Source organism: Scyliorhinus canicula, chromosome 17, assembly GCF_902713615.1.
Source record: "Scyliorhinus canicula chromosome 17, sScyCan1.1, whole genome shotgun sequence".
NCBI lineage: Eukaryota > Metazoa > Chordata > Chondrichthyes > Carcharhiniformes > Scyliorhinidae > Scyliorhinus > Scyliorhinus canicula.
In genome coordinates, this window is record NC_052162.1 from 40,532,565 (window position 1) to 40,555,616 (window position 23,052).

At 46.0% G+C, this 23,052-nt stretch overlaps 1 protein-coding gene across 2 annotated transcripts in view; it reads right to left on the reverse strand.

The window, feature by feature from the left end:
* arhgef9a (Cdc42 guanine nucleotide exchange factor (GEF) 9a) overlaps positions 1 to 20,309 on the reverse strand; it is a 528,724-nt gene extending 508,415 nt beyond the window's left edge. Inside the window, exons 1-2 of one of the 2 annotated variants that reach the window (XM_038774360.1) lie at positions 19,985 to 20,309; positions 12,969 to 14,349 (exon numbers count right to left, since the gene is read on the reverse strand). In XM_038774360.1, coding sequence (XP_038630288.1) covers positions 12,969 to 14,342 — 1,374 coding nt within the window. In that variant the 5' untranslated portion in view covers positions 14,343 to 14,349; positions 19,985 to 20,309. Of the gene's footprint in view, positions 1 to 12,968; positions 14,555 to 19,984 lie in introns of both variants that reach the window. The other variant, XM_038774359.1, reaches the window with a different exon arrangement.
* Positions 20,310 to 23,052: the final 2,743 nt, after the last annotated feature.

The following is a 23,052-nucleotide window of genomic DNA, read 5'->3' on the forward strand; positions in this document are numbered from 1 at the left end:
TAGTGTCCAAAATTGCCCTTAGTGTTGGGTGGGGTTACTGGGTTATGGGGATAGGGTGGAGTTGTTGACCTTGGGTAGGGTGTTCTTTCCAAGAGCCGGTGCAGACTCGATGGGAGAATGGCCTCCTTCGGCACTGTAAATTCTATGAATGAAAAGTGATTTAGGATTGTAAGAATTCCAGGAGGCACGGAGCGAGAGGCCAAACCGATTTTATTTTAAACTGGAAACAAAGCCGCTACCACGGCACACAAACAAATATCCCAGCCCTGGACTATTGGGAACTGCCAATCCGGGTCTGGGAGCTACATTTAAAGGCCCCGCCAATGAGGCCCAGCTGGGCAGGTCTCCGCCCAATCACCATGGCAACCCGTATTCTACAAAGCCCAGGAGGACATCAGTCAGCAATCACCCGTGGTCATCGTGAAGATCATCACAGGGACATCATGAAAGGTGCTGCACAAATGTAGCTTTTCTCTTTCATTCGTTGCATGTACATGCAATAGGCAGCCTAACTATAGCAATGGGGAAATTGAAAGCCCAATGCTGATTCTCTAAGGATAATTAATCACAGACCAATCAACAGATGTTAGGAAAGTGGCTACAAAGATGTCTCTGCTTTTACGAATCAATTCAACCCTAGCTAATTGTGGTGGTATGATTTGCATAGCTGTCTGCCATTGGTGCAGAACACCGGCTTACCATTGGCCCTGGTCGGTCATGTGCCTCTCGATCGATTGGTTGAGACCAGTCATGTAACGGCTCTCCGATTGGTCGAGAGGCTGAGTTAACCACGTCTCCATACCGAGGTATAAGTAGTCAGAATGCCCAGCGGTCGTCCATTTACTGTAGTCGACCGCAGGGCTAAGTTCTAGCTTATTAAAGCCTAACGTTTGTACAGCAACTTGTCTCGCGTTCGATTGATGGCTCATCAATGTAATAAGCTAGATGGAGTTCCGGATCAAGCCCGAATGCCTCCGCATCAGCCCGCAAACTCAGAACGCTACAGACATTTTTCAACATTGGCTGGCATGTCTCGAAGGATACCTGGAGTCTGCAAACAGCCCCCCCACCATGGCACAGAAGCTTCACATCGTCCACTCCAGCGTGGGCACGGAGGCCTACGCGATGATTGCGGAGGATAAAGATTACGATGCGGCCATGCTTAAGCTGAATGGACAGTTTCTTAAACCAGAGTATTCGCCCGACATCTGCTGGCCACCAGACAACAGCTCCCCGGTGAGTCATTAGACGATTTTTACCAGGCCCTCGCTGTCCTGGGGAGGAATTGCTCCTGCCTCCAAATTTCACCCACGGAGCACATGGAACTGCTGATCAGAGATGCTTACGTGGCTGGGATGCAGTCCCCCGCTATCCGCCAGCGGATGCTGGAGAAAGACGACCTCAGCCTACCTGAGGCACGGACTCTCTCCACCTCCCTGGAGGTCGCCGATTTACACGCCCGCGCCTATGTCCCCAGCCTCACTGCAGCGCCCTGGGCCTCATGGCACGCTTCCCCACTGCCATCCGCCGCGACAATCTCCCCCCCCCCGCTGGGCCTTTCCGGGCCCCTCCAGCGCACCGTGGTATAATCTCCCCCCCCCCCCCGCCGCCGGGCCCCTGAGCCTGGCCTGCGCGCCTCTTGGCCCCCGCTCTCAGCTGCTCCGGTCGGCCCGCCGGCACCGCTAACCCCGCCCCCAGCAATCACGAGGGCCCCGCGGGCGCCGCCATCTTGGGACCCCGACTCCACGTGCGGATCCTGGGCACCACCTTCCGGGACTGGCAGGCAAGGTTCTTCCATCACCTACTCGGCCGACGACAACGACTATGGATCTTCTCCACGGCTCGCGGCCATTCAGCTCGACCAGTCACGTCCACGCACGCTCGCCAAAACCACAACGCTGATCCACCTCAACGGCCATGAGACGGGCTGCCTGCTGGACTCCGGGAGCACGGAAAGCTTCATTCACCCTACCACGGTAAGACGCTGCGCGTTCCCTGTCCATCCTGTAAAACACAAAATCGGGTTAGCCTCAGGTTCGCACTCCATCCGCATCACCGGCTGCTGCATCGTGGACCTCACGATCCAAGGGAAGGTTTTTAAAAATTATAAACTCCTCGTCCTCCCTGACCTTTGCACACCGGCACTCCTAGGACTGGACTTCCAGTGTAACCTGCAGAGCTTGACCTTCCAATTCGGCAGCCCTATACCCCCCTCACTGTCTGCAGCCTCGCGTCCCTCAAAATGGACCCCCCCTCCTTGTTTGCTAATCTCACCCCCGATTGCAAACCCGTCGCGACACGGAGCAGACGGTACAGCACCCAGGACCGGACCTTCATCAGGTCCGAGGTCCAGAGGTTACTGAAGGAAGGGGTCATCGAGGGCAGCAACAGTCCCCGGCGAGCCCAAGTGCTGGTGGTCCGGACTGGGGAGAAAAACCGGATGGTCATTGACTACAGCCAGACCACCAAATGGTTTACGCAACTGGACGCGTATCCCCTCCCCCGTATTTCCGCCATGGTAAATGATATCGCGAAATACAAAGTCTTCTCCAGTGTGGACCTTAAGTCCGCTTATCACCAGCTTCCCCTCCGCGCGAGTGACCGCAAGTACACCGCGTTCGAGGCAGATGGGCGCCTCTACCACTTCCTTAGGGTTCCATTTGGTGTCACAAATGGGGTCTCGGTCTTCCAACGGGAGATGGACCGAATGGTCGACAAGTACGGATTACGGGCTGCCTTCCCGTACCTTGATAATGTCACCATCTGCGGCCACGATCAACAGGACCATGACGCCAACCTCCAGAAATTCCTCCAAACTGCAAAACTCCTTAACCTCACATACATACAATAAGAATAAGTGCGTGTTTAGCACCGACCGTCTAGCCATCCTCGGCTACGTAGTGCGTAAAGGAGTGATAGGCCCCGACCCCGAACGCATGTGCCCCCTGATGGAACTCCCTCTCCCCAATACCCTCAAATCCCTTAAACGCTGCCTGGGTTTCTTCGCTTACTACGCCCAATTGGTTCCCAATTACGCTGACAAGGCCCGTCCCCTCATTCAAACCACGACCTTCCCGCCGTCGACAGAGGCCTGCCAGGCCTTTAGCTGCATCAAAGCGGACATCGCAAAGGCCACGATGCGCGCCATCGACGAGTCCCTCCCCTTCCAGGTCGAGAGCGATGCATCAGAAGTAGCTCTGGCGGCCACCCTGAACCAAGCGGGCAGACCCGTGGCCTTCTTCTCCAGAATCCTCCAGGCTTCCGAACTCCGCCACCCCTCTGTGGAAAAGGAAGCCCAGGCAATAGTCGAAGCGGTGCGACATTGGAGGCACTATTTGGCCGGCAGGAGGTTTACCCTCCTCACAGACCAACGGTCAGTAGCCTTCATGTTTGATAATGCACAAAGGGGCATGATTAAGAATGACAAGATCTTACGGTGGCGGATCGAGTTGTCCACGTGCAACTATGAGATCTTGTATCGTCCTGGGAAGCTCAATGAGCCTCCTGATGCCCTGTCCCGCGGTACCTGCTCCAGCGCGCAGATAGACCGCCTCCACTCCCTCCACGCCGACCTCTGCCATCCAGGGGTGACCCGTCTCTACCATTTCATTAAGGCCCGCAACCTGCCTTTCTCCATCGTGGAAGTCAGGACAGTAACCCGTGACTGCCACATCTGCGCAGAGTGCAAACCGCACTTCTACCGCCCCGAGCGCACACACCTGATTAAAGCATCCCGCCCCTTCGAACGTCTCAGCATTGACTTCCCTCTAACAACTGCAACATTTACTTCCTGGCGGTAATCGACGAATACTCCCGCTTCCCCTTTGCCATTCCCTGCCCCGACATGACCACATCGACCGTCATTAAGGCCCTCCTCTCCATCTTCTCCCTGTTCGGCTACCCCGCATACATACATAGCGATCGGGGGTCCTCATTTATGAGCGACGAGCTGCGTCAATTCCTGCTCAACAGGGGCATTGCCTCTAGCAGGACGACCAGCTATAACCCTCGGGGTAACGGACAGGTCGAGCGGGAGACTGGTACCATCTGGAAAACCATACTACTGGCCTTCCGGTCCAGAGATCTCCCTATTCCCCGATGGCAAGAGGTTACCCCCGATGCCCTACATTCTATCTGCTCACTCCTCTGTACCGCAACAAATCAGACACCTTATGAACGTCTTCTTGTTTTCCCCCGGAAGTCGTCCTCCGGATCCCCTCTCCCGACGTGGCTGGCCACCCCCGGACCCATCTTGCTCCAGAAGCATGTGCGGGTGCACAAGTCCGACCCGTTGGTGGAACAAGTCCAGTTACTCCACGCTAACCCGCAGTATGCGTACATGGAGTACCCCGACGGTCGGCAGGACACGGTCTCCCTCTGGGACCTGGGACCCGCCGGCGTGCGGCTTTCCCCCCTTCACCACAGACCCTCCCCCTGTTTTTTTCCCCCCAGCGCCCCACCAGGGCCACCCCTTCCCCATCCATGGTGTCTCCACAGCCAGCTCGGGTGACGGAGACTGTTCAAGGACCATCGCTCCCGGACTCCAGGATGTCAACGGAACCACCACCATCGGCTGAACCGACGTCACCTACTCCACTGTGGCGGTCTGCCATGACGTCACGGGCAACGAAAAGACTGATCGAATCGATTTAAATTACAACAGCTCCATGGACTTTGTTGGGACTTTGTGTACTATTGTTAATTGTCTGGGCCAGTGGGAAGCCAAAAAAATGTAATAAAAGAAAAGAAGAGAAAAAAATGTTTCTCTCTCCCTTCCCCGGCTGCTACTCATACCACCAGTTCTCTCTCTCTCCCCCCCCCCCCCCCCACCCTCCTGCCCCCGGCTCTCGTTGATACCCCCCCCCCGGCTTCTTTCTCCGCAAGGGGTGAATGTGGTGGTATGATTTGTATAGCTGTCTGCCATTGGTGCAGAACACCGGCTTACCATTGGCCCTGGTTGGTCATGTGCCTCTCGACCGATTGGTTGAGACTAGTCATGTGACGGCTCTCCAATTGGACGAGAGGCTGAGTTAACCACACCTCCATACCGAGGTATAAATAGTCTGAACGCCCGGCGGTCGTCCATTTACTGTAGTCGACCGCAGGGCTAAGGTCTAGCTTATTAAAGCCTAACTTTTGTACAGCAACTCGTCTCGCGTTCGATTGATGGCTCATCACTAATCTCCCCCCAACCCACGTCCAACCTTTCCCCCACCCCTTCCAACCTCACGCAAATCCCTCCTCCAACCAGCCCCCCAACAACCTCCTCCCCATAACCCAATCCCCCAACCCCACACTGCATGCAATCAGTTCTAGAATTACAGGCATTTGACTGACCATGTCTCAAGCAGGAACACTTTCAGTTGCTGCTGCTGTTTCTCACCTTCTGGTAGCTTTGTGGCTTCCTGGTGGGCTTGCCAAAAAAAAGAAATCAGAATCACTGAACTGCCCTAAGGTTGGAAGCAGCAGCAGCAGCAACTAGTGAGATTGACCTGACACTGACAGAGCAGCTGAAAAAGCATTGGACCTCTCGGCCCGACAGATCCGTTTTCTTGGTCCCATCTTTCAAGTCTGCAGCTCCAGCTGCTCAGCATTGTCAATTAGAAATTGTTTGCAACATCAAGCCTGAGCCCAGGACCTCCCCCAAGTTACTCTGTCTGCTGGCTGAATGGGCACTACAGCCAGTAGGCAGATAAGTTGGCATTTGTATTTGGCATGAGCACGCTGTGAAACCATTCCCTCTGGTATGCTAATTGGCATAAAATTGACAAGCTCTTTGATACAAACCACAGCATTAATGCGATAGGAAATTGAATATTGTCGTACTGGCCTCATAGAGGTGATCACTTGATGATGAGTTGGGGTTGAGGAATATTTTTGAGGTAAAGGTGAAGTAGTTTTGTTTTCAATCTCAGCATATTATAATTGGTGTGGGAGTGCCTGTTGCTGGCACTGAACAAATCAAATGCAATTTAGTTCATGAACAGAATAGTTGACAGATGGAATCCAGAGATAAAATGTTGAAAAGCCCTATGTCACTGGCAGGGTCTCAGATATAACTGGCTCATTGTCAGAAGATCACAAATACACTGCCCATGAAATCAGTCACTGCCTGTGAGGCCCCACTGCCATCATAGTGCCAGTAAGAAGCCTTACAACACCAGGTTAAAGTCCAACAAGTTTGTTTCAAATCACTAGCTTTCAGAGCACTGCTCCTTTGAAGGTGTTGTAAGACTTCTTACTGTGCTCACTCCAGTCCAACGCCGGCATCTCTAAATGATTATAGTGCCACACAACATTTAATCTCATGTCTCAGAAAAAGACCTTACAACCAGAAAAAGACGAGAGAAGGAAAAACTGGATAAGGTCCAAAAAGTGGCCTGGGAATTGCAATGAGTCATTAACCCACACATACTCATTGTGATGCATGCAGCACATACATTGTAGGCTCTCTGCTCATTAGAATGATGGCAATGGGCAGCAAGTGCTAACCTCACTATTGAGTGGTTTCATACCTGAGTAGAGGCCCTAAACACTTGAGAGGCTGGCACAAGTTCAAACTAGCCTGTACCTCTTAATGGGGACATGCACTTTGATTTGAGTAGGAGCTGGGATTCATTGTAGAAATGACTTGGGCCAGAGAAAGACAAAGGAATGGTACAAGATGGCAGAAAATGAGCTTCAAGATTCTTCAGCGTAATACTGGAGACTTTCATTCAGGAGGTGGACAGAATCAGAGAGGCCCACCGTCCAGAGGGAGCCAGCTGGCCCGCAAGACTAACTCTAAGAATGCAATGGAGCAAATGGCCATGCAGGTCAACACAAGCAATGTAACCCTGAGAGCACGGATGCAGTGCCAGACAAAGTTCAATAGCTTCACAGGAGTAATCAAGGTCAATGAAGACATCTTCAAATGCCACATTGCACCAACTGCAACACCAGCCTCACAAAATGGGTAATGCACCAATCTCTCATCTCTCAACAATCACTATCAACAAGGATTCATACCTCACATTCACACATCCTGCAAGTCTCACACTAACTTCTCACAGTTTGCACATAATATCAGTGAATTAAACATAACAGTAACATCACATATTGCACCACACTCACTGATACAGTTCCCTTTCCCTTGCAGACAGTAGCATCTAACTGGTGAGGGCAGGAACGACTGCACTTCCACTCACCAGTGGAGAGAATGGTGCTTGCCACCATTGGAGAGTTTGTGACTGAGGCTGTGGCCAGAAGTAGGGCTGAGCATTGCAGATGATGGTCTGCAGCTGCTTAATTCTCCTTCTCAATCACAACTTCCTCCTCATCCCACACCCTTTTCTGAAATACAAGCTGCAAATGTTGTATGGAGGCTCTTCTTTCTTCAGAGCTGATAATCCAACAGAATACCCGATCTCAGAAGTTCAGCACAACTCCAGTGCTTCCAAACTGATGGAAAGCACAAAAAGCTCAACAAAACAAAATCAATCGCCTGGAATCAGTCAGCCCTCACCTCAAGTCAGTGAGCCCCAAAGAATCAGCAGGATTCCTATCTCAAATGTCATGCCTAAGATTTGGCCCTTGCAACACACATCAAGGTGGAATTCTAGCAGAAATTCAAGACTGGTGCAGCCTTTGTGGGCCTGCCATTGACCTACACACAGTGTGGACTAAAAGATGAATCAGAAATGCAAGGATTTTCATGCCGGTTAAAACAGCATGCCTGCTATTGACTCTCACATGTTCACAAAATCCTAGTGAAAATAAAAGCCAAACGCAATTTCCAATCGAAACGAATGACAGGCTCTCTGATAGTGCTTCTTTTTCATAGAAAAAAAATAACGTTGTTTGTCAAATGATGATGGTAGAATTACTTCAATAACCCAGTAGATGGTGCAAAAAGAATATCACAATGTTCTCGGAACCTGCTCTGCTCCATGCAATGCATCATTTTCACTTAGCCTGTAGGAAATCTTCAATTTTGATTTATGGCAAAACAAATTCTCCTCAGAAATCAAGACTCAAATGTGCACGGAGTTAACATGTAATGCTGATGAGAGAAAATTGGATGGTATATTTTTGATAAGGACTTGAATATCAGATGATATAAGAAGGAAGTGTTTTTGTAAATCCATATAGAAATTCTAATAAAATGATAGGAAACAATTGGAAATCATGGTGAAATTATAAAGAAGATTTTTTTAAATGTAAATATAGAAGTTTGGAATAATATATATAACTTGTATTAATATATATAATAAATATTGACACGCAAACGGTCATGCACCCTGTAATTTGGAGATGATTGTTTCACTCCTTAGCATCTCTTTATACAGTTTGTTCCCTTTCTGTCTCCTAAACTTTGACTTTTCTCTGTCTTTTTTCTTTTTCTTTTATACTTTGGATGAGGAGTGGTGAGTGACTTAGTGTGCTATGATGTAGAGAGGAACCACCAACAGTTGGAAAACAAAACTGCTTTCCCATGTAGGTCTTCAGTTAAAATGGCAGTCAGGTTGGAATCATCGGAGCCTGGTTTGCATATTTTTTTACATAGAATTTACAGTGCAGAAGGAAGCCATTCGGCCCATCGTGTCTGCACCGGCTCCTGGAAAGAGCACCAACCCATGGTTAACACCTCCAACCTATCCCCATAACCCAGCATCCCCACCCTACACTAAGGGCAATTTTGGACACTAAGGGCAATTTATTATGGCCAATCCACCTAACCTGCACATCTTTGGACTGTGGGAGGAAACCGGAGCACCCGGAGGAAACCCACGCACACACGAGGAGGATGTGCAGACTCCGCACAGACAGTGACCCAAGCCGGAATCAAACTTGGGACCCTGGAGCTGTGAAGCGATTGTGCTATCCACAATGCTACCGTGCTGCCCCTGACTCTGACATGACTCTGCAGGACTCCAGCATGAACCTCTCTCTCTCTTGACATGTGAGTGTCCCTTTAAGAAAGGTTTAATCTTTTATCATGTGACTTGTAGCACATTGGGCTGTCGCTGTCAGGTGAAAGGCAGTTTCAGTTTCAGTTTGACTGCTTTGGACTGAAGAAGAAGAAAGAAGAATAGGCAGCACGGTAGCATGGTGGTTAGCATAAATGCTTCACAGCTCCAGGGTCCCAGGTTCGGTTCCCGGCTGGGCCACTGTCTGTGCAGAGTCTGCACGTCCTTCCCGTGTGTGCGTGGGTTTCCTCCGGGTGCTCCGGTTTCCTCCCACAGTCCAAAGATGTGCGCGTTAGGTGGATTGGCCATGCTAAATTGCCCGTAGTGTCCTTAAAAGTAACGTTAAGGGGGGGGGGGGGTTGTTGGGTTACGGGTATAGGGTGGATACGTGGGTTTGAGTGGGGTGATCATTGCTCGGCACAACATCAAGGGCCGAAGGGCCTGTTCTGTGCTGTACTGTTCTATCTATCTAAGTGTTTTCTCTGTTTTTCTCTTTATTTTCATTTTAAAAGATGTTCTAGTAAAAAGCACATTGGTTGTGGCTAACTGCCTTGGTAACTTTAAAGATATAGATGCTTTCCGGAAGGAGTTTGAATCTGCTGGTTGGATCAGAATTTCTGGAAAAGGACCAGTCCCATTCAAGTGAGAGTACAGTGTGCTGGGCCACGCCCTTGAAAAGGGGTTTTGGTTTAATTGGATTTTGTTAGTGGCGCAGTGGTTATCACTGCTGTCTCACGGCACTGAGGTCCCAGGTGCGATCCCGGCTCTGAATCACTGTCCGTATGGAGTTTGTACATTCTCCCCGTGCTTGCATGGGTTTCGCCCCCACAACCCAAAGATGTTCAGGGTAGGTGGATTGGCCACGCTAAATTGCCCCTTAATTGGAAAAAAATGAATTGGGAACTCTAAATTTGAAAAAGAAATTAGATTTTGTTAGTGAATTGGAACAGCTAAGGGGGAATTCATTAAGTGTTATAAACATGAAATGAAAATCACTTATTGTCACAAGTAGGCTTCAAATGAAGTTACTGTGAAAAGCCCCTAGTCGCCACATTCCGGCGCCTGTTCGGGAAGGTTGGTACGGGATATAATACTGTAGCTGTGTGGTGTCTTTATGTTTGTAATTGATAAAACTTCTTGCTGTGTTCATATATCTATAATATATATGTTAACTACATTCTTAGAATAAACCTTGTTTTGATTAAAGTCCCAGGAAGTCTGATGAATCACACCTGCAGTGAAGGTTTTTGTGCTCATCCTAGCCAAATTCAACATAAAGGTTAAAGGTCAGGTGAGATTCATAATACACTTTGGAGTTTCTAAGCCCTGGCCCAGAATACTCTCCCTCTCTCTCTCCCCATCTCTCTCTCTCTCTCTCTTCCTCTCTTCCCATCTATCTCTCTCTCTCTCAGAAAAGCAGGTTACGATTGAAACTGATGTGATGGGAGCAGCAGATGCATTTGACGGGCCATTTTAATTGCCCAATCAACTACCCAATTTCTATCATAAGTGCAGCTACAATAGAACCAAGAAGGCCATTTGGACCATCATATCTCCACCAACTCTTTGCCACAGCAATCAAAAATCAGACTCACTCTTCATTCTCCCCCCAATGCCCAATATTTCATTTGCTTCAAATGTGTATCTAGTTTGCTCAGAAGATGGAAATCTCTCTGCTTTAACCATTCCCTGTGGTAAAGCATTCTATGTAAAGGAATATCTCCTATCAAGTTATTCAGGGTGGCACAGGAGGGCGGGGGGGGGGGGGGGGGGGGGGTGCAGTGGTTCGCATTGCTGCCTCACAATGCCAGAGACCTGGGTTCAATTCCGGCCTTGGGTGACTGTTGTGTGGAGTTTTCACTTTCTCCCCGTGTGTGCGTGGGTTTCCTCCGGGTGCTCCGGTTTCCTTCCACAGTCCAACGAGGTGCAGGTTAGGTGGATTGGCCATGCTAAATTTCCCCTTAGTGTCCAGGGACACATGGATTAAGTGGGGTTATGCAGATAGGGCAAGGGATTGGGCCTAGGTAGGATGCTCTTTCAGAGGGTTGGTGCAGATTTGATAGGCCGAATGGCCTCCTTCCGCACTCGGACCTCTATGGTTCTATGGTTAAGTTGCATTAAATACTGATTCAGTCTCAGCTGGAGTATTGTGTCCAGTTCTGGGCGCTATATTTTAGGAAGAATGTAACAGCATGAGAGAGGGTAAAGAAAAGATTCACGAAATTGGTTCCAGGGATGAAGAGCTTCAGTTACGTAGATAGATTGGAGAAGTTGGGACTGTTCTCCTTGGAAAAGCAAAGGGTGAGGGAGATGTGACAGAGATATTCAAAATCATGAGGGGACTAGATGGAATGGACAGTGAGAAAGTCCTTCTGTTGATGAATGGATCAAGACCAGAATACTCAGATTTAAGGTGTTCTGAATCCATGCTGTCACAAACATATGCTTTAAGCTAAATAATGATTTTTGATCCACTGGCTGTAAAACCAAACTATGTTACTATCAATCCAACTTGGATCCTCACTGTGTGGTTGTGGAAATCCCTTCCACCGTTCTGCAGGAGTATAATGTTCAGGTTTCCCACCTTCCAATAACTCTCAAACCTCCCCCCTCCAATCCTTGATCCCATTGTAATTATAGCTGATATCCCTGTGTTACCTCCTGAATTATTTAAGATGGATGTGCCTATGCCCCATTGGACCATACCCCTCCCAATATTGGTGCCTATTGCACAGTGAAATATAGAGACACCCCCCCCCCCCCATAAGACTTTTAAAAAATAAATTTAGAATACCCAATTATTTTTTTCCAATTAAGGGGCAATTTAGCGTGGCCAACCCACCTACCCTGCACATCTTTGGGTTGTGGGGGTGAAACCCACGCAGACACGGGGAGAATGGGAGAATGTGCAAACTGCACACGGACAGTGACCCAGAGCCGGCAATCGAACCCAGGTCCTCAGCGCTGCAGGCAGCAATGCTAGCCACTGTGCCACCGTGCTGCCCTCCCCATAAGACTTTTGAATGTCCCCACACTACGTTGTCCCCATCTATAGGCTGCAGATGCCTCCCCTGACTATGGGTGTGCTGTTTGCGGGCCATATTATGTTAGCAATGCCAAGGACCAACATGCTTGACGTTACAACCACATACTATGCACAACATGATGGACATGATTGGCACTGGACTCACATGCCCTCCCTTCTCCTGAACTGGGACAAGAGCAGACTTTGCAAACTCAGCAATATAAACTGAAACACTTCTTCACTCAGCGTTCCTCCTATTCCAGCCCCAACTCACTTATTCATGACGTTCAATGTATTAAAGTGACATTCCAGTGTGTGGTTTTTCACTGATTTTCCTCACTCTTGCAATACTTTCCGCTCCCACCGGCCGTACGCACACCAGGGGCAGGAGAGAAAAATCCCAGCCACAGTTTCATGTCGTTATTAAAAAGTAAGATAGCATACTTGTGTGGAGAGGGGGATGTGGGAGGAGACATGTAGCATACAATGTTGAGAGACAGGATATGCTAGAGAGAGGTTGGAAACATACTTAGGAGTAACATGACTATTCTGTGACCTTTTTAGATGTAGTACTGGTAAACATCTGCTTAACTCTTGTTAAGCAGATACCAAAGTGTGACTATAGCATGTCTAAGAACCAAATCTCATGCCAAGAACCCAAAGTAAAAGGACCATAAAAGAACACCCATGACCTGCTTACAAAACATAATAATGAAATAATTTTAAACCAGGTCTTTAGCAATTTTGCACAAACAAATTTAGCTGCATCCAACCTTGAATATCTCAAGGTAAATCTTCAGATCCCGCATGCTATAGGAACCATCTCAAGTGGGATGGATAATTTAACAGACCATTGAAAGGTCCGCTGACCTCCGGTGGGAATTTCTCATCCCGAGTCAGGCAGGAAGGAAGGTCCTTTCCCACATCCTTTAGGTTAAAATAAAAACATCCAAGATGCTTTGGAGAGACATAATGGGGGAATGGTCATTACGCACCTGATCTGAATCACCTGACGTTAAAGGTAACACTGCATGATGCCTTTGGCCTGGAGTTCCATTTCCCAGTGCAACTTCACATATATCATTTGGATGTATTTCATTCTTTTGAACAGTAGTTACATCTGGGAGCTCAGAAGTCTCATTATAATGGACACCAACATTTGGAGCTTGACAATTATCCACTATATCAGAGATTTTCGGTCCATCATGAGGGAAGGAAACAGGAGTAAAGGCGTCAGGTAGTTCAGAGTTGCACCACCTCACAGAAATTTCAGCCATTGTTACTTCATGTGAAAATCTGCTCTCTGGTGAGCTGGGTTGACAAAGAGGGTTGCACATTCCAATGTCTGAGGTCAGAGAAGACTGTGATAGCAGGATACATTTCCCTTTTCCAGTCTCTGGAATAATGGGAGATGTCTGAAGATCATGTTCATGACAGCTGGATTTAGCTTCAGGGATCTCCTCAAACTGTGAGTAGACATCAGAAAAGTTCCTGTGTTTACTTGCTCTGCTAATTAATTGAACAACTTTGCTGAAATCAATGACTTTTGATACGTTTTTCCTGTCTTTCGTCCTGGCGGATTTGTCTGAATGGTTTTGATCACATTCCTGTTTAACAGATGCAGAGTCAAACGAAGAGTCAGGGTTTTTGTCATTGCGATCTGTTTTCTCACCAGCAGTGCCTGTATTTAGCTTCTTTTTTAGTGACATTTTTTTCAAATAATTTAAAACGTTTGTTTTTCTACTCTTTTTACATTCTTGCGGGATTTTAGTGTATTTGTTGCTTGCATCCTCTGGAAAAACAGTTATGGAATTATAACAACTTGTAACACTTGGGTCAAATGTTTTTCTAGTTGAACCTTTGAGACACATTTGAACATTCTTCAACCTTTTGTTAACCTCCTGGGATTCTGTATCTTCGATGCTAATAGTCTCCAGAGCACTACTGATTAGATTTGCATCTCCAGCTGTGTCAAAGTCTTGCAGATCCCCTGCGAACGTATGTCTAAATGTTCTTTTATCTAACGCTTGTTTACATGTCAAAACACCATTTGGTGTCTCTCCCTTATCTTGACTCCAAATATTAGAGGTTCTATGCCTTGAGTTTCTGGAAAATCGAAACTTGAAGAATTCTGTTGACTTGAGTTTCTTGAGTGATCTCAGTCTGTCCAGGAAGGACAACCTTGGTTTATGTTTGGAAGTCTCTCTGAAAACAATCAACGAACATGGTCTTTTCCTGAAGCTGAAGGCTCTGCTTCTTTTGAAAAGCGAATTGAAAAATATCGCCATCCTGGGTTTCTCTTCTGCATCACTGCTGACATCAGTGTCTCCGAATTTGGCCTGGTAAGGATTGGATTCGTAGAACTTCATCTCTTTCCTGTTCTCCGTAACACAAAAAATATGAGAATCAGTCATAGCATACCTGTTCACAATACAGTCTGGGTCTCTTGAGTTGTTGATTGCATTTTCCATAGTCTCATTCTATTTCAATGGCCTTCAGACTTGATCACACTTTATTGATCTTTGTAATTCCTGGACCATTTTCTGCTCGAAATATTCTATGCTTGAAAATACCAGAATGCCTGCAGAATGAAAACAATCAATTGATTCGAAATGGCGCACAGCAGGAGAATAAGGTCCGTTATTTCAGCTACTAAATTCTTGAAACAAAACAAGTCGTACATGGGGAAAAAGAAAAACCCAATGAAGACCTCGGTATTATTAGTATTCTCTAGGCTCCAAATGATCTGATTATTTTTATTGACTTAGCAGTGATCACAGGCTCAATCTAAACATTCCTTTATCATAGAATCCTTACAATGCAGAAGCAGGCCTTCGGCCATCGAATCTTTACCGACCCTCTGAAAGAGCACTCTCCTAGGCCCACTCCTCGCCCTATCCCCATTGCCCCACCTAACCTGCACATCCCTGGACACTAAGGAGCAATTTTATCATGGCCAATCCATCTAACGTGCACATCTTTGAACTGTGGGAGAAAACCGGAGCACCTGGAGGAAACCCACGCAGACACAGGGAAAATATGCAAACTCCACACAGACAGACAGTCACCCAAGGCTGGAATTGAACCTGGGTCTCTGGTGCTGTGAGGCAGCAGTGCTAACCACTGTGCCGCCCTGTCAAACTGGCCGACATATGAACATCAGCTCTTAATCAACGCTGACACATCAGTGGAAGGGCTGAATTGTTGGATGATCTGCCCATAATATGCAAAACTAAGTTTCAATGGAAATGAAAACTAATTGGTTCTGTTGGAGATATCTGTGGTTCTTTAATTCTGGCCTTTTGAGCACCCCCGATTGTAATAGGTGTAAAATTATTTCAGTTGATCATGATAAATGGCTCATTTTCAGGTTGGCAAACTGTAATGAGTGGAATGTCACAGGGATCAGTGTTGGAACCTGAGCTATTTACTATCTATTTTAATGACTTGGATGAAAGATCAACTATATTGTAGCCAGATTTGCTGACGATACAAAGATAGGTAGGAAAACAAGTTGTGAGGAGGATGCAAATGAGCCTGTAGAAGGAAATTAATAGGTTAAGTGAGTGGGCAAAAATTTGGTCGGTCAAGTATAATGTAGGAAAACTGTCCGCTTGGGCAAGAAGAATCAAAAAGAAGAATATTATTATAATGGAGAGACCAACTTCGTAATTCTGTGGTACAGAGGGATCTAGATGTGCTTGTACCTCAGTCACGAAATGTTAGCATGCAGCAGGCCTTTGGCAAATGGCAAATGGCCTTTATTGAAAGGTGGATGGAGTATTGCCACTACTGTATGTGGCATTGCTGAGAGCACGCCTAGATTATCGTATGCAGTTTTGGCCTCGTTATTTAAGGAGGGATTTATTCTCATTGGGAACAGTTCAGAGAAGGTACACTAGGCTGTATCCTGGAATAAAGGTACTGTCTTACGAGGAAAGGCTGAGCAGTTTGGGCCTATACTGATTCAAGCTTAGAAGAACGAGAGGTAATCTTATTGAAACGTTAAGATTCTGAGTGGGCTTGACAGGATAAATGCTGAGAGCATGTTTCCCCTCAGGAGAGAATTCAGAACTGGTGTCATAGTTTCAAAATAAGGAATCTCTATTTAAGACAGAGATGATGAGGATTTTTTTTCTCCCAAATGGTCATTAGTCTTTGGAATCCTCTTCCACATCGAGCAATGGAGGTTATAATAATGATCTTTATTGTCACAAGTAGGCTTACATTAACACTGTAATGAAGGGTGCACGAAGGGATAATTCAGAATGGCCGAATGACCTAACAGCATGTCTTTCAGGATTTGTGGGAGGAAACCGGAGCACCCAAAAGAAACTCACGCAGACACGGGGAGAATGTACAGACTCAGTACAGATGGGACCCAAGCCAGGAATTGAACCTGGGACCCTGGGACTGTGAAGTAACAGTGCTAACCACTGTGCCAGCATGCCACGCACATTGTGTCATTGAACATATTCAAGGCTGAGCTCGACAGATTTTTGGCTTGTAGGAGAGATCAGTGTTTATGGAGGGCAGTCTTTGTTGACATGCACAACCATCCTGAGAAATTATTAAAGAGGAATTTGTCTTGCAGCTCTTGTCAACCATGCTGACCTCTCTGTGTCTGGATTTCTATTCATGGCAGGATTTTGCTGGGAGCAAAGGCTTATTCAGTACTTTGCCCAACGCTTCCTCGCTTTACAGCATACAAGTTCCATTGGAGCAATGTACCTGAAATGTTTTTCTAAAAAGAACTATCCGACTAGTCTCATTACTCCGATTCTCCCCATGTCATAATGCCAAGTTGGTGCTACACAGCAATAATTGTGGCTGGAATTCTCTGAACGTTCATGCCGGTGGATTCCCTGGTCCCACCCAGCAGCGTATTCCCAGCACAAGTTTCCCGGCGATGGGAAGCAGCTTAATTGGGAGGTCCCATTAACAGCAGCGGGACTACAGAACCCGCCCTTAGCGAATGGTACCTTGCCTCCTGCCTGCCGAGAAACACACTCTGGGAGGTTGGAGAATCCCACCCATTATTAATAACGTAAGTTTTCTTCTTTTCAGATATGAAGCCAAACCACACATGGATCATTTCTCCTCTTAATGCATCGCACACTGTCAGATAGCTAGTTTGTTTTTTCCAATTTTCTCACTCTGCTCTGCTTCTCTCCTGAAGAAATTGACCTTGTTGGGAATATGGTTCCATGGAAAACTTCAGACCTTCCAAGTGACCATTCTTCAGAGATATGCCTAGCTAGTAGACAAAGTTAGATGTCTAAATATGGCAAAGAAAACACAGTTGAGCTGCTCCTAACCTTCGCCCAACATTCACAAATGGAAATCCCCAGCAGAAATGAATGGATAGCCATTAGAGCAGGGGCCTTGGGCTTATTCTCTCAGTCCCTGGCTAGCACAGGTACTGCAGAATATTTTCCAGTACTGGCCTGACATTTGTGTCATTTGCAGTGGCTGCTAACTAGAGATGGCAACGCCCGTATGTCACAGCTAACTTATTAAAATTACTGGAAATGAAGTGCAGGCCCTACAGCTGAATAGAAAAGGAAGACGTTTCGATACAACATAGACTGGACAATGCCCTGCTTCGTTTCTTTATGATTTTAAAAGCCTGTCAAATCATATTTTGTAAACATCAGTGCTCTTCACAAGATCACAAAGCACTGGTGAGAAACCAAGGTGCATTCAGTTCATTGTGGTGTTTAGTAGAAATAAGCAGTGTCAAATTGGATTATGTCATTTTTATTTCTATGGTTTTTGCAGATTAAGCTAAAGAATATTTATTCCCACATCTCTGGCTATGAAAGCATTTCAGGCTGACAGTGGGATCACAGAAGATTACTTTTCTTCTATGTTGCACAGGAAAATATTGTGATTATGCTAGCATAGCAATGCCAATCAGTGGGGAGTAAGGACAGTCAGCAGGTTTAGTCCAACTTTGTACTGAGTTGTTTCATCTTCAGTTAGCAGCTGAGAACACCACAATTGGGCTCAGCACACTGGGTTGATGGCCAGAATCTATACAATCGGTTAACTCCCAAGAAACTTTAAATGAACATAGATAGGTAATGAAAAAAATGAAAATCGCTTATTGTCACGAGTAGGCTTCAATTAAGTTACTGTGAAAAGCCCCTAGTCGCCACATTCCGGCGCCTGTCCGGGGAGGCTGGTACGGGAACCGAACCGTGCTGCTGGCCTGCTTGGTCTGCTTTAAAAGCCAGCGATTTAGCCCAGTGAGCTAAACCAGCCCCTGAGGTGCAGCTCAGTTGCTCCAGTGAGAGAGAAATTGGTCCCACCACTGGAAACCAGCATATTCAAATTATGCTCCCAAATGTTTTACTCTTTATCACTCTTAAAAGTAACTACACAAGGCAAACTTGTGCTGAAACTGATAACAAATTGGACTCTAGGTCCAGATGAGCCTCATACAACATTTACTTTCCTGAAAAGAATCAACTGCAGACTGCACTTCCAAATCAGATGGCAGGCCAGACTATTCCTGTTGCTGTAAAATAACATGTTAGACATAGATGAGAGAGAAAATGCTGGAAAATCTCAGCAGGTCTGGCAGCATCTGTAGGGAGAGAAAAGAGCTAATGTTTCGAGTCCGATTACTTTTTGTCAAAGCTAACAGACAGAGAAAGTGGGAAATATTTATATTGTGGAGTGAGAATGAAAGATGAGTCATAGCCACAGAAACCCAGGGAAACCGTGTGCTAATGGCTACAGAAACCATCTTCCGGTTAGGCAGGCTACAGCCTTCCGGTCTCAACAAGGAATTCAACAACTTCAGATGATCAGCTCCACCCCACCTCGACCAATTTGTTTTCATCCCATTTCATTTTAACTGTCTTTTACCATTTCTTTCTTTTGTCATATATATTTAATCCCCCCCCAATCTTATCCACCTTTCCTTAACCTTTCTCATCTTTGCTTCCCCCTTCCCCTCCCTCCACATCTACAGTTCATCCTCTGATGTTAGTTTCTCTGCTGTTTGACCTTTCACATCTTTTGTTCTCTCTGGAGACTGCCATTAGCACTCGTTTCCCTTGGTTTCTGTGGCCATTAGCACCCGGTTAATGCGAAACAACCACCAATTTCAATGTGACATAGTGAACCTATATGACTCCAGGATGAAAGAAATATCAATACCCACTTGCTGAAAAAATATAAACTATTGCACAACACATTTGAGGAGTCAACTGGTCATTCCTAGTCTGTAAAGTTTAGATACGCAGTTGATAAATTTGTCAAGTTTTTGGCATGGGCTTTATGACTTTATTAATAGTTCCTAAATAGAGAACTCTCAATGCACCAGGATAGTAGCTGACAAACTGAAAGCACACTCTGAATAGAATCATTGCAGGATGTCGCACAACAAAAGTGCAGTGGAAACAGGGTTCGAAAAGTGTTTCGGTAATCTGTTGGATGATTTGTATTATCCGTAAACATATTGAAAATTATTTTAATCTGATAAGAAACTAGATACTGCCGCTTAGCAAAGCAGGAAAAAAAAATTGTGTGGTAAGTGAATCTTCACGCATGAATGTGCAAGACCCTTTTCTGACTGCAGAATGTGATTTACAGCTAGCATTTATATTTCGAAATGCAGCTAACTACACAAAACTTGGAGCTTACAGTTTTCTAAGTTGGATGAAAGCTTTAGTGCAACAACAACTGCCCCTTTTCATTTTGTTCTGAAATGTTCTCCAACACTTAAAGCTGAAAATCCATAGTTGTTTTTAATTGTTATCTGAATTTTACACTGGAATACATATTGGTCCAATTAATGTGCATAAAGTTCGCAATCCTATCACTCAACAATTGCGAGCTACAGTCTCTGGACATTGGGAACAATTGAAACATTTCTAAAGCTATCGTAAGGGAGATCTATTTTGAAAAGATATTACCATTAGGAACTGTGTGGTTACCAATCCAATCTTAATCACTTTTTCTATACATCAAAGCTCAATGTGAAAGCAACAGGACTTACCTAAATAAGTCTGAGGGCTGCAGTCTTGCTGTTTAAGAATGTTGTCACTTCCAGTGCCATTTGCAGTGAGAAAGATATTGCTCATTCCATTCAAGACCATCTCATGCCCTATCATATAGTTACCGCTCCTGAATGTTGCGTGAATTTTTAAACTCTTCAACTTATTTCCACCTCTCTTTCAGAATTACATTGTGCTTTTTTAAAGGACCTGAATTTACGAGGTTGCTTTGATAAAACCACAATGCGATTAAGACTCCAACCAGTGCAAGTCTAATTCAGTTTCCACCTCGTTTCATATAGTGTGCAATCCTTGGTGCTGGCTGTTCACACGGGCTCCCAGCCAGGCCTTTCACAGGCAACGGAAAGTAATGATCAGCCTAATTACTGTTTCCCCCAGAGGCAATACAATTAATGTCAAAACAGATCTTCCTCTAATTACTGAATAGCCATAGCTTCAACCAAAGGAAGTTAATCTCCAAACTACGTAAAACTAAAAGGATGTTCAAAGAAGATTTCAAAAGTACTGCTGTTTGTAAAAAGCTTTGCTATTTGCAATTTTTAAAAAGCATTGATCCACTCTTGACACTTTTCCTATATTAAAATGTTGGTTCTGGCCTGTATATTTAAAATTCCGTCCTAAGTTTATCACAACATCATTTCAAGATGTTAATGTCTACTGTTCAAACATGGAAACATCAGACAATTTCTGGAATTTCTTAACATAAACAACATTTTGGTGTGGTCTCCCCCCCAGTTTTCACGCATGACAAACAAAGATCAGCTCTAACCTTAGGATTTATTTCTTTGCTGCCATTTTAATGATGCCTTTGGCTGCACTGTCAGTCTGAAAAGACTTGTATCGTTACAAAGGTGCAGCTTTTTAGTCAGTCAGCTGCATTTGGAAATATAAAAGCGGCAACACCCTTCTCCCAGCAATTACTGTGAAGATTCACTTTTGGTCAACGGCAGAGGGAGAGTGGTTCTAAACATCACTGACTGTACTTGAGTTACATTGCTGGCAGCAAATTGCATTCTGCCTGTCAGAAAAGAGTTGCACTTACTTGCCGAAAGATACACTTCCCAACCCGTAATGTTTTGAGTGTACGTAGCAGTGTCTATTCATCAGATTGAAAAGAATGTGCAATACATTTATGATAGGCTCCTCCAGGTTGTCACATAGTACTTGCTAAGGGGCTTAACTCCCCACGCCACAGATGAATTTTTCCATCAATGAGATATGAAAGTCATGTTGCACGAATAGAATAATTGAAATATAGCTGAATTATAAATGGAAGCAGTAAGCAACCTCAATTGCATTACCATTTGAACTTGTTTTAGGTTTTTCTATTGAATAAGCCTGTCTCAGAGCGTATTGGGACGAGTGACATTCACAGTTTGTGTAGGGATAAAGCCTTGTCTTCACATTGAGGATGTGCCCTGTGATGTTGGTGGCATTGTGCTAAATGGGATAGATTCAGAGTAGATCTAGCAGTCGGGCATCCATGAGGCACGGTGGGCCATCAGCAACCTGAGAATTGTATTCAGCCATGACCTATAACTCAGAAATCAGTTTTTCATCTGCATCCTATCAAAAATAACTAATGGGATATTTTCCTGTGAAATTAACAATATTGCATGATAGTGTTAAAGTAAAATTTGTACTCTCTGGTTTGTTTAATAGTCATGAGAGGATCACCTACAGGGCCCACACAAACTAATATTGCATTATATCATTGTTGATATTAATATTAATAACCCATGCTACATAGATATATCCAACAATACTTGTAACCCAATGTCAACTATGGGCATTATCGCTTTATTTGGACCGTTCAGCAATTATTTGGTGAATTGATTGGTGAATCTCGAAAGGAGAAACAATATCATCCATTGTTGAAAGGGAGGATTAAGTAGGGGGGAGTGGGAAAATGGAGTGCTCGGAAGCAGGAGAAGCACCAGGACCCATGATTTCTCTTCGTGGCATTACTTGCCCATGCCTTGCTGTTGTAGAGAAGGATGCTGGAAACACACCCTTGTACACATGGGGACTTGTATTTTCAAACAAAATGGTTTGAAAATAATCAAACCAATTCCAGCTAACATGACTTTAGAAAGCATCAGAGTTGACCGACTAACCTCAATATAGCGATAGAGAATTATACAACACTTCAAGTTCTCACACAGGTCCAGTATAAATCCAGCCGAATAAAAATCTGATTTTCAGAAATGTCAGGGCAGACTACTTGTGTTGGGAGTAGTAGTTGAGCAGAAATTTCCTCTGATTAAATGTTGGGAAGACGACATCCGGTGGCAGCCATGAGCTGAGCGGTCAGACTCTCAAAGAACAAAGAAAAGTGGAGTTCAGAAACAGGCCCTTCGGCCCGTCAAGCCTGTGCCGATCATGGGGCATTCACACGACGATTCTGTGACCCTGAGGCTAAGTGCTGATGCCGTCGGAAACGCCGTCTCAGGATCTGCAATTCTGGCCCCTACAGGGGGCCGGCAGGAGTGGTTCACGCCGCTCCAGCTGCTGATCCCGGCATCAACTGGACGCAACAGGATTTGCACTTGCGCAGTGACACCGGCGTCAACGCGCGCATGCACAGTGGCTTCCTTCAACACGCCGGCTCCGACGCAACATGGCGCAGGGCTACAGGGTCCAGCATGGAAGAAAGGAGGCCCCCAGCCCGAGTGGCCGGCCCGCCGATTGGTGGGCCCCGATCGCGGGCCAGGCCACAGCGAAGGCGTCGGGGCGGCGTGGCACGATTCGTGCCAGTCGCGGGGATTCTCCGGCCCGGCCCCGGGCTGAGAGAATCCCGCCATGATGTCCTAACTAAAAACAACTCGGTCCATTTCCTTCTATTCCCTCCCTTTTCATGTACCCATCTAGATGCCTCTTAAATGTTGCTAATGTGCCTGCGTCCATCACATCCTTTGGCAGCAGGTTCCAGGCACCCACCACTCTCTGTGTGAAAAACCTGCCCTGCACATCTTCCTTAAACTTTCCCCCTCTCACCCTTGTATAGGTCAGGATCACTTGACGTGAACACCTCAGACCTGGCCTTCAG